Source organism: Charadrius vociferus, unplaced genomic scaffold, assembly GCF_000708025.1.
Source record: "Charadrius vociferus isolate BGI_N301 unplaced genomic scaffold, ASM70802v2 scaffold619, whole genome shotgun sequence".
NCBI classification, from domain to species: Eukaryota; Metazoa; Chordata; class Aves; order Charadriiformes; family Charadriidae; genus Charadrius; species Charadrius vociferus.
The window spans coordinates 389,378-400,916 of NW_009649962.1; the positions used below are offsets into that span (position 1 = coordinate 389,378).

The following is an 11,539-nucleotide window of genomic DNA, read 5'->3' on the forward strand; positions in this document are numbered from 1 at the left end:
AACCTCAGCACCAGCCCCAGGAAGGAGGCTGGCCAGCCCCGGGCTGGCCAAGGTTTTTTTCCCCCCCAGTGCCCACACTGGAAAGGCAGCGAGCCGAGATGTCCCCGCTGGAGACCCCGAGGTGCGCAGGACCGATGAGGCCACATCCTGCTCTTACCTGCTGGTGGCTGAGCACTGGTACATGCCCAGAGAAGCCACTGCAAAGCCCTGGAAGAGACCTGCCTTGGTGGAAAGGCTGAGGGACGTGGGGCTGTTCAGTCTGGAGAAGAGAAGACTGAGGGGGATCTTATCAACACTTATAAATCCTTCAAGGGAGGGTGCCGGGGGGGATGGGAACAGTCTGTTTCCAGTGGTGCCCAGTGACAGGACAAGAGGGAACGGGCACAAACGTGACCATAGGGAGTTCCATCTGAACCTGCGGAGGGCCTTCTCTGCTGTGAGGGCGGCAGAGCAGTGGCACAGGCTGCCCAGAGAGGTGGGGGAGTCTCCCCCTCTGGAGCCATCCCAAACCCGCCTGGACGCCGTCCTGTGCCACTGCTGGAGGTGCCCCTGCTCTGGCGGGGGGTGGCACTGGGGGAGGTCCAGAGGGCCCTTCCCACCCCCACCAGTCTGGGATTCTGTGACAAGCCATACCCGCTCTCAGCTTTGGCCCACCAGCTGTGGAAGACAGGAGGACATACCTCGAGGACATACCTTGTGCTGTCCTGGAGAACCTCACGCGCTCAACCCCTGCTCCGTGATGGACCCAGGTGCTGCAGGACCCCCTGGAGCTGGGCTGGTGAAGCTGCTGGATGAGACCATCCACGTGGGGACACAGGAGCCCTCCACACCATGAGCAAACACGGTTGGGGTGCTCCACCAACCACAACTCTGCTCTCTCCCACCCTGCCCCGCTGCCCTTCAGGAGACACCCGACTCACCTTCCAGCAGCTATAACACCAATTAACACCTCCCAGCACCGTATAAAGATTAATTCTACCACCACATAACGAGGTCATTAAAGCTCATTATCCCCACTCCATAGGTGGTTGGGTGGTTGGAGCGAGCCAACCCCTTGGCGTAAGCCCACGTGGCAAAGCGGCACGGCGGGAACACGAGCCCCAGCCCTGCCACCAGCCTCAGCTCTGGGGACCTCCCAGTTGTGGGGACTGCTGGGGGAGCACACCCAGCTTTCTGCTGCCCATCCATGGCCATGGCCGTGGCCCACGGTGCTCTGGAGCCAGCCCTGGCACGCTGCGACCTCTCCTTGCGAAAAGCCCAAGCGAGAGCGAGGAGACGGAATGTTTCAAATAACCCCGGCCATGCAAAACCAGCGTCACGGGTTGTTCCGACTCTGCTCCAGCTCAGCCGTCGCTGGGAATATTTGGGCTGGCCCCGCGCCCTGCCAGCATGGCTGGGACCAGTGTCGCCCCGGGAGCGAAAAAACAGTGCCTTGGCAAGAGACGAGGCACTGAAAGATAGATGCGACGTGTGCTGCCCCATCCCTTCATCCGGTTTAAATTGCGAATAACTCCTCGTGGAGCAAAGCAGCCCTGACCGGGGCGGGGAGGAGGCTCAAGGCGGCAGCGGGGTGCGCGCAGGGCTGCAGGACGTGGGCCACCGCCGGCGTGAAACGGCCTCGAACGGGCCGTCTCGCCTGTGTGCGTGGCGTCTGGGGTCCTCTCCGCTGCTCAGGCTGCCCCGTTCCTCCTTGTCCCCCGCAAACGGCTCTTTCCTCTCTCGCTCCGCAGCGGAGGGAAGCTCAGGCTCGCCGACAGCATCGCTCCCGTTCCCACCGCCCGGGAGATACGAAGTGGCTGCCTCCGCCACCCCCCTCCTGGCAGAGCAGCAGAGAATTTTGTGTTTTGGAAAGTGTTCGAAAGGCAGCAGTGAGTCACGCACAGCTGCAGAGCCTGGCAGGCAGGGCTGGCCCCCGGCCACCCCCCCGGGGTCAGGGCAGCCCCGGCAGCGGCTCAGGGCTGTGGCCGCGTTTGTGGGTTGACGGGTCTCTCTCTCTCTCTCTCCCTCTCTTCCCCCCCAGTATCTCCAGCAAAGAGCTGACCGAGCTCATCGAACGCCTGCAGAAAAATGCCGACCAGGTGGAGAAGAACATCGTGGAGACTGACTCCCGAATGCAAAATGTAAGCGAGCCGTGGGCTCCTCTGAGCAGCTCCGTGTCCCCCCTCCCTGCCAAGCTCCCTCCTGCCACAGCCCTTCCCGCTCCGCTGCGGTCTCCTCTCCTCTCCTCGGGCACGTGTGCATGGTCGCCCTGCCCTGCAGTGCGCACCCGGGCTGCCACGATCCCCAACGGAGGGATGCACGGGTTTCCCCGGCACATGGGAAGAAGGTGGGAGGGTGTAACAGGCGACGGGGCCCCGAAATTCTTCCCTGCCCAGAGGGAAGGGTGTGCAGAGCGGGGAGGTGCATCCCTGACTGTGCATCCCAGTGGGCAGCTGGGACAGAGGAGAAGGGGGTCCTCTGCCCAAAGGGTGGGACGCACCCCGAGGAGACGCACCCCCCCAGCTACAGCCCTTCCTCGGGGCTAACGTAGGCGAGGGGAAAGCAAAATACATCCCAGGAGACGGCAGATCTCCTGGTGCCCAGGGGTAGCGTGGCAGGAGGACCTCGCTCAGGCCTCTTGGGTACCATCTATTGTCCCCCGGTGACCCTTCCCGCCCGCTCTCCGCCTGCCCAGGACTTGCACAAGATCAAGGCATGCCAGCTAGCGCAGTACAAGGACCTGACGGCTCAGAAACTCACCGAGTCCGACAAGCTGCTCTACGTGCTCGATGGGGACGCGGCCATCGCCCGGCACATGAAGCATCCCCAGGGTGACATGATCACAGAAGAGTGAGTACTGGGGAGGCGGGGGGAGACCTGTCCCCACAGCCTTGCGGGGAGGGAGGATGCTTCTCCAGGGGCTCCGCTCAGCTCCTGCCTGCGGCCAGGGGGTCACCATGGGCTCCTGGGCACCCCAGGTCACATCGAGGTGCACAACCCGCAGCCATCCCTGGGCACGTACGCGCCTGCTGGCGGCTGCGCAGGCTCTCCCCCAGTACCAGCCTGCCCCAAGCTGGGGGACGTGCCGAGCAGCGTGCACGGGGAAACCTTTGCCCTCTCCTTCCCCGACCGATTGCACAACGCGGCTGCCACCAGCCCGCCTGGCAGCACTGGCCTCGCCGAGGTCCCCGAAGGACAGTCCCCTCTCCATAGCGGGGCCGGGAGAGCATCCCCTACAGCTGCCAATGCTCACGCTGGCCCGTGCCCGCACCCTGCATCCCACCCTCCTCTTTTCCTTCCCGCAGCATCCGGCAGCTGAAGGAACGAGTGGCAAACTTGCGCGTGAAACACGGCCAGATCTACAACTTCCCCCTGCAGCATATCGAGCCCCAGGTCAACTGGTCAACGGTGATCGAGGAGAAACAGGTACCAAGGGGACCACCGGTGCCGCTGCCTGGCCAGCAGCACCAGCTGGGGACAGGCGGGACCTTGTGCATCTCCCCATGGAGAAACAGGCTCCTGGAAACCTTCCTGGCTGCCAGATAGTGGGAGCAGCAGGGGAAGGAGGTGGGATGCTGGGTGGCAGGGGAGGGTGCGGAGGTGACAAGGACAGTGGCTGTGGCACCAGGAATCGGGGCTCGAAGCGGCGCCACTGGCAGCAGTTGGGCTAAGGGCGAAGCTCGGGAGGATCTGGGGGGCCATGGGGATATGCATCAGCCTGGCCTTCAGGGCATGGGCTCAGCTTCGCCATCGCCCTCCTGGGTGACCTTGGGCAAACCTCTGCCCTTCTCCAGCCAAGGATGGAGACTGCACTCCTCCTCCAGGCCACGTAGTCCAACACCCCACCGTCCTAAGAGTGAAAAAGCTTCTCCTTGTACCCAGTCTGCACTTCCCCCTGTCCTCTCTTGCCCTCCTACCATGTGTAACCACCTTGCAGAGCTGGGCTCCATCTTCTAAACAACCTCATGGGAAGGATGCCGTTAGGTGCTCCCAAAGCCTTCTCCTCCCCAAGGAGAAGCTTCTCCTCCAACAAGCCTCAGCCTCTCCTCTTGGGTCCTTGCCTTGGCATCCCCAGTCACCACCCTCCATGGCCCTTACTCTTTATTTTAGCCCACTCCCTACACTCTTCCAGCCAGAAAAGGGTTAAAACCCCCCAAACTGGCCTCCCCATGGCCACTATCTGGCACGGCTGATTTCACCCACATGCTGCCAACACCAGAGCCCATCTGAGCCCAGGTCCATGTCCACCTCCAAGAGGAGTTTCCCAGGTCTCAGCCGCCACATCCCGTTCCCCCACCACTAACCTCAGCTCCTGTGCGCCGCAGGACGCGTTAAGCAGCAAGGGCTTCGGGACCGACCTGCCGCTGGTCAACAGCCAAGTAGAAGAGCACAACATCTTCCACAACGAGGTCATGGCCATCGGCCCACACATGGCCAAGGAAGGCAACAAGGTCAGCTCTCCTGCCCCTCTCTCCCTGCTGCCCCACGGGGTCGGTCCCATCCCGAGCCACTTGATGAAGGCGAGGGCAGCCCACCATCCAAGCTGCTGCAGCCTGGACCAGGTTGGGTGGGCGCCCAGACCCATGCCTAAGCTTGGAGCTGAGCTTCATACACTGACTCTTAACTTTACAATGAGGCAAATCCCATAAACCCCACATTCCCCCTCCCCGGCCGATTGCACAACGCGGCTGCCGCCAGCCCGCCTGGCAGCGCTGCGCTCCCCGAGGTCCCCAAAGGACAGTCCCCTCTCCATAGCGGGGCCGGGAGAGGATGACCTACAGAATCACCTACACCACCCTCCAGAGACACCCTCCTAACTCTTGCCTTGCTTCTCCTCTCTCACCAGGAATACACGAGCGACTTCCAAGCCAAATACCAGAAGCTGCTGGTAAGAGACCTCCCAGATCCTGGCGGGGCAGAGCCCTTGGGCAAGGGTCCCTTGCCAGGGTGACCAGACGCCCTCAGGGGACCTGTGGAGAGGAGGTTTGGGCTGAGCTCTCCCCTCTGCCCCTTCCCAGGCCGGTTCCCAGCAGCGGCAGCAGGATCTGAACTCCCTGCAGGACTACATGCAGCGCTGCACCAACAAGCTCTACTGGCTGGATCAGCAGGCCAAGGACAGGACCCATTACGACTGGAGCGACCAAAACCTGGACTACCCCAGCCGGCGCCGCCAGTACGAGGTGCGTACGCGCTCCGCCTGCAGCCCGGCCCCATGCCGGCTGGGCGCTTTGCAGCACAGGGAGGTGGGCAGGGAGGCAGGGGGAGCGGGCTGGGGGGTTGGATGGGGGCAAGGAAATGTCCCTCCCCCCCGTGCCTCAGTTTACCCCCGGCTCCATCACGAAGCACTTCGAGATGTACGTGGTATAGTAAGGATGAGTGCTTGAAGCGTAAGGAAAATCCTTACCTCCTGCCAGAAGTAAAGCAATGAGGAAGCTCTCGAGCTTCCTCATTCTCCTTTCCCTTATCTCAGCGTTCACCTGGCAAGAGTCACATCTTTAGCAAGGTCTGCAAGGGAAGGAAAAGCGAGAGCTGCAGTGGGGGAACACCACCCTTTCTGTCTTGTGGAGCTCTTCAGGCCCTTCCAGAGTAGCTCAGGCGCAGGACACAGCCAGGGTCCCCTCTCTCTGCCTGGGAATCAGTCTCTTGCCTCTCTCCATCTAGAACTTCATCCACCGGAAGCTGGAGGAGAAGGAGGAGGCCATCAACAAGCTGCATACAGATGGAGATCAGCTGCTCGCCCAGAACCACCCAGGGAAGAACGCCATCGAGGTGAGCATCAGGGACGGGCTCCAGCTTCCCCGCCTGCCCCGGTGCTCGGGGGACTCGCCCAGCCCTTCTCCAACACGGGACATGGTGCCAACACGACTCTTGACTTTACTTCCCGGGATGCCAAGTGGGGAAAAAGTCTCCTTTACCTGCAAGTGGGTAAACACCATCGGAGGAGCCAAGATAATCCTAAGGAGCTCTTCCCATGTCCCTCATTCCTGTGGCGATTACCCTGCGCCTGCCTACAAAGGATAAATTATGGTGGCAGATGCCACCTTTGATGGGAAGATGGACATAAGGCCAAAGGATTTGCCACCTCCTTATACCCATCCCCACGCTCCCATCGGAGCTTTGGACTAGCTTTCCGGTATTCCTATCCTGAGCATCTGGGCAGCTGCAGAGGCACCCAAGGAGTTGTCTGCTCAAGAGGGATATGGGCTCTTTCCGGTGGGCAGCGCAGGCTCACCCCTAACAGGGGTTGTCCTGCTGACGTCCACCTCCCACCCCTGCGTTGCAGGCTCACATCGAGGCGGTGCACGCCGACTGGAAGGAGTACCTCAACCTGCTGATCTGCGAGGAGAGCCACCTGAAGTTCATGGAGGACTACCACAAGGTACCGGATCCCCAGGGGGAGTGAGGCACTGCGTGCTCTGCGCAGTCCGGAAAGTCGGTGGTGGGTTGCAGGAGACCCCAGCAAACATACAAGCTCCTGCTGCTCTAGAAACAGGGTAGAAGAGATTTAGTCCTCTGGTCTACGGGGGCTTTTAAGGCTAGAGAGGACCACTTTGAGTTGATAACACAAGTCATAATTGCTCAAGCGCCAAACACAGTCAGTAATTGCTTGGCCAAAGCATAACTTGCGGAAAGCGTCCGCTCCAGCACTGAGGTTCAGGGACAGGGAGCTGCTGGAGAGAGTCCAGCGAAGGGCAACCAAGATGATTGAGGGATTGGAGCATCTCCCTTGTGAGGAAAGGCTGAGAGCGCTGGGACTCTTTAGCCTGGAGAAGAGAAGGCTGAGGGGAGACCTTATTAGTGCTTACAAATATCTAAAGGGTGGGTTGAAGGAGGATGGAGCCAGACTCTTCTCGGTGGTTCCCAGTGACAGGACGAGGGGCAATGGGCACAAGTTGGAACAGAGGAAGTTCCATTCAAACACACGGAAAAACTTCTTTACGGTTGGGGTGACAGAGCACTGGAACAGGCTGCCCAGGGAGGGGGTGGAGTCCCCTTCTCTGGAGATTTTCAAAACCCGCCTGGATGCAGTCCTGAGGGATGTGCTTTAGGCAATCCTGCTTTAGCAGGGGAGTGGGACTGGATGATCTCTAGATGTCCCTTCCAACTCTGTAAATTCTGTGATTCAAGAGCCCCTCAAGGACACCCAGTGTTGGCATCCTTGTCCGTAGGACAGCAGAGATCTCTCGCAGAAGGGACCTCACGCCCAAAACAAGGCACGGGGAGACCTCGCATGCTCCTCTCGAAAGCAGAACAGGTCCGAGCGGGGGAAACTCTGCAGAAAGCAGAGTTGGCCCCTCGGGGAGCCCCGCGCGAGGGCTCAGCACCCCGACGGAACTCAGCAGACAGATGTCTGCTGGATAAATTGCATCCGACAGCCAGGGAGGCTCTGCAGGGGAGCAGGTCAGGCTGGATTCCTCTCCCACAGCCTGGGCGTGTTGCCGTGATGAGTCTCTTGCCAAAACTGAACCGCGGTGCCCAAGCCCAGGCAGCGCCTTTTGTGGGTATCTGCCAGAATAACTGCCCCGGGGGGTGGTTTGTGCGGGGAAGGGCTTGGCTCTGCCTTCTCCCTGGCGCTGGCCATGAAGACACCGCGCACCGTCATGATGCTCTCCGAGTGATACAAAATTGAGGGCAGGGAAAGGTGGGATTTAACAGCTCTGCAGGAGAAGACCGTGGAATAAGCTGCCCCCGGTTGTCTTTCCCCAAGCTCTGCTGTCCCAAGCATGGGAAATAGCAATTCCTCACCTTTCTCCACGCACTTCTGAGCGCTCAGATGCCCGTCGTAGCTCCTGGTGGCTGTCCCCACTCTAGGCAGCGCGAAGACCAGGGTGCCGGCTTGGGTCTGCTCCGTGTTTCAGCCGGACCCTCTCTCACAAGATTCTGCTTTTCTGCAGTTTCAGAAAGACGCTAAGGACGCGCAGGAGCTCTTGAAGAAGGTGGATACAGACCTGGACCAAAAATTCAGCCCAGAGTTCAAGGACAGATACCAGCTCGAGTCTCTCCTCCGGGAGCTGGATGTGAGTATTGGTGCGGGCAGGACCAAAGGGGAGGCAGCAGCAGGAGCCGGTGTCCCTACAACACCCATGGAGGGACATCCCTGATGGAGGAGGCATCTAGCCCAGCTTTCTCTATGGCAAGCAGCAGGACCACGCTGTGCCTGGCCTTCACTCCACTCTTCCTTCCCCTCTAGCTAGAGATTGCCTCTCCCATAGCAACGTAATTGCTCACTGGGCTGGTTTTTATTTGTTCTCTCATTGAGTTAGCACTCATTAAGGGCGGGAGCATAATTAGACCTGCTGCCGGAGGAGGTTGTGGAACTCGCTGTGCTGCCTAGAGCCGGGATGCGAGATCGCCCACTCGGGAAGGGCTGTGCTGAGCCGAGCCGCTTGCCCGGCCCAAGCCCAAGCATGCCGGAGCAAGCCCCAGTGATGCACGTGTCCCGGGCCAGCTGATGGCTCGTCCCCCGAGAGCCGTCCCTCTCCTGCACGCTCCGCTCCATCCCACGCAACATTGCGGAATACCCACCTGCACAGCTAGAAATAGAGCGACCGCTGGAGAGCCTTTTCCCGGGGCTCTAATCAGAGCTGGGAATGGGGCTACCCATCAACACGCAGCCAGGCAGATGTGGCCCATATACCAGGGAATGCCTGTCACTGGCCGGTGGCTAGTGCCAAGGCACGGCAACTCATGGGCACAGTCCCAGCCTGCAAAAGCAGGCAGGAGGGTGACTACACTTGGTGTAGGAACACGATGGCTCCAGAGCAGGACCCAGGAGGTGTTTTCACTAGCACAGGCAAAGGAGAAGCCACAGTCTCTGTCCCAAGTGTTGGCAGGAGCTCCTCCCCAGCCCTTCCCCAACTGGCAGAGCCCAGGAGCTCGTTCTTCCCACATTTCCCTACTGGTTTTGGTCATTATCCCATTCTAGGACCAGGAGAAGGCCTTGGACAAGTATGAGGCGGTGGTGAAGTCCCTGCAGGAGCGCAGCCAGCACGTCCTGCCCCTGCGGTACCGCCGCGAGACGCCACCCCAGCCTGTCCCCGTGGAGGCTCTCTGCGAGTATGAAGGCGAGCAGGTACCATCGCCCTCCTCCTCCCCCTGCGCCATGCGGAGATGCTGCTGGGAACCATCTCCTCTGGGGGCACTGGGAATAGAAGAGGCACCTCGAGCAGTTCTTGCCAGTGCCCAAACGGCGATGTCTCCCGCAGCGGGGACACGGCGAAGGTCAAGCTCGGCTCCGGTGGGAAAGCGGGTTTGGCAGCTCAGGAGGAGCAGGGCAGGAAGGGTCCGGGGGAAGCGCAAACCTCCGTCTGCCCTGCGGACAGCATGCCTATCACACACCCTTCAGGAGGTTGCGACAGCCCGGCTCCGTCACGTTCCCATGCTCCCTGCGCTGGGGCGGCGGAGATGCCCGGGCACATCTCTGAGCCAAAAAACTCACCCCGCCGTCCCCAGCACAGTCCCGGCGGGCACATCTGCGTCCCCGCCGTCAGGGTATGTCGGTCTTTCGCAGGACTGAATAGTTGACCGAAGGGATGGGGCAGCAAAGCCGGCGGACGGCACGGGAGCAGCAGGGGCCTGGAAAGGCGCGAGCAGCTCCGGCTGACTCAGCTGCTGGCCGCTCTGCTCCGCTCCGAGCGGGAAAGCCACGGCACAGCCTCGGAAACGCCTTCTCCTCTCTGCCCTAGTGGGAACTGGTCTGCCCTGGCTGTTGCAAGAGGAGGCATGGCTTCATACCTGGAGGCTCGGGGGAGGGAGGAGCGGGGATTTCTGCAAGTGGCAGACACTTGGAGAAGCGGGAGGGTGCCGAGAGAAGGGATTGGGGTTTATGCCGGTCCCGCCACCCCGCAAGTGCGTGTCCCCGGGGGCTGCCGGCGCGGAGGGGGCAGGTGGCGTTTCCTGACCTGCCGCTGCGACCGGTTCCCTGTTCCCCAGGGCCAGATAAGCCGAGGAGCCCACTACACCCTGCAGAAGAACACCGGAGATGTTTGGGAAGTGGCAGACAGCTCAGGAGACAAGATCAGCGCCCCGGGGGTCTGCTTCATGATCCCCCCGCCTGACCCAGATGCGATAGCGCTGGCGGACCAGTACGTGCCCCCCCAGCCTTTGCCATTGCCTTCCCCAGCCCCAGGCCACCCCACCAGTGCTGCACCCCCCCAGTCTGGCAATGCCGACGGCAGCAAGGTGCTCCTGCCCCGATTCGAGCAGCGAAGCCATGTCTGCTGGAAGCCTCAGGCTTCCTCCAGGAGGGATTCCTGCACCCTCCTGCTGGCACACAAGATCCCACCGGGCAAAGTGGGGCCAGCTCAGAGCCATCCAGGTCCCCCCCTCCTCTGGAGGGCCATTACGTTGCGGGGGGAGCTGCCCATCCCTCCCCTCAGCAGGCGGGTACCTGCCTTTGTCTGCCTCTCCTCTGCTCTCACCCCTCCGGTGAAGACACCGCTCTATCCTTTTGCCACATGGGGTGAAGGTGCCTCTCCCCCATGTGCTTCATGGCTGCCGCGAGGGACCAGGTCCCACGAGCTCCTCCAGAGTTGCACCTCCTCCCTGGAGCCGCGATAGGATGGGCGATGCAGTGAAGGAGGGTCCAACTCCGACCTGGTGCCCACACTGTCCCGTTTTGCAGAATTGCCGATCACTACTCAACCGTGAAGGAGAAGACGGCCAACTGCAAGAACATCCTCCAGCAGCGCTACGAGGGGCTGAAGGCAGACAGCATCGGAGGTATGGCTCTGGAAGGGCACGAAAAGGCTGCTGTAGCCTTCAACTTAGGTGGTGGCCCACCTCAAGGGGGACGTCACCATGAGCTTCCCATCCTCTAAGGGTCCCGGGGACTACGGTGCTGGGATGCGTGCAGGGGCAGAGCAGGCAGAGCTCGGGGAGCAGAGAGGGATGCGGGTTTTGCACTCACCAGCGGGACTGAGCCTAGACCCGGCTTCCAACTGGGTCTAACCTGGTCCCCCCTCCCCAATATCCAGATGCTGCATCGGTTCGGGGGCGCCAGCTTCTGGCAGGGCTGGAGAAAGTCAACAGCGACCTGGACAAGCAGGAGAAAGCAATAACGGCAAACCTCCGTCCACCGCTGGAGCAGAGCCGGGCTGTGCAGGACAGCACCGAACGCTCCAAGGACCTGAAGGTAGGGGGCTGTGGAAGCAGACAGACGGTGCTGCACAGGGACCATGCTCCCAGGGGCTCTCCAGGGTGGTCCTCAGTATGGTGGGTGCTGTAGGCGCTCCCTGAGCTTGGGAGCACGCAGGCACGGAGCGATGCTTACGGCTGGCTGCTGCTTCCAGTGGAGATGGGGAGCAGCCTTTCGAGCAGCCTCAGAAGCCAAAATCTATGCCCTGTTCTTGGCCCAGTTCGGTCACAGGAAGGTTGAACAGGGAAAAGGTGATGGCTGCATAGAGGGGAGCCCTCACGTTTTGATCCTGCCCATACTCTGAGCACAGCAGGGACATTCACTTTGCCACCACCATCACCAGCTCAGAAAGGAGCAGGAAAATGCTTATGGTCCAGGGGACTGTTTCTCCTTGTGGACCTGCCCCGCTAAGCTCTGGTGCTG

General features: G+C 61.1%; 1 protein-coding gene across 1 annotated transcript in view; it reads left to right on the plus strand.

The window, feature by feature from the left end:
• The window catches only part of PPL (periplakin), a 41,743-nt gene that overhangs the window by 22,326 nt on the left and 7,878 nt on the right, over nt 1-11,539 (plus strand). The window contains exons 2-15 of the mRNA XM_009891554.1: nt 1,731-1,868; nt 2,021-2,120; nt 2,675-2,829; nt 3,285-3,405; nt 4,305-4,430; nt 4,826-4,867; nt 4,998-5,159; nt 5,641-5,748; nt 6,263-6,358; nt 7,875-7,997; nt 8,906-9,052; nt 9,913-10,064; nt 10,604-10,701; nt 10,956-11,113. Of these exons, the coding sequence (XP_009889856.1) occupies nt 1,731-1,868; nt 2,021-2,120; nt 2,675-2,829; nt 3,285-3,405; nt 4,305-4,430; nt 4,826-4,867; nt 4,998-5,159; nt 5,641-5,748; nt 6,263-6,358; nt 7,875-7,997; nt 8,906-9,052; nt 9,913-10,064; nt 10,604-10,701; nt 10,956-11,113 (1,726 nt within the window). The remainder of the gene's footprint in view (nt 1-1,730; nt 1,869-2,020; nt 2,121-2,674; nt 2,830-3,284; nt 3,406-4,304; nt 4,431-4,825; nt 4,868-4,997; nt 5,160-5,640; nt 5,749-6,262; nt 6,359-7,874; nt 7,998-8,905; nt 9,053-9,912; nt 10,065-10,603; nt 10,702-10,955; nt 11,114-11,539) is intronic.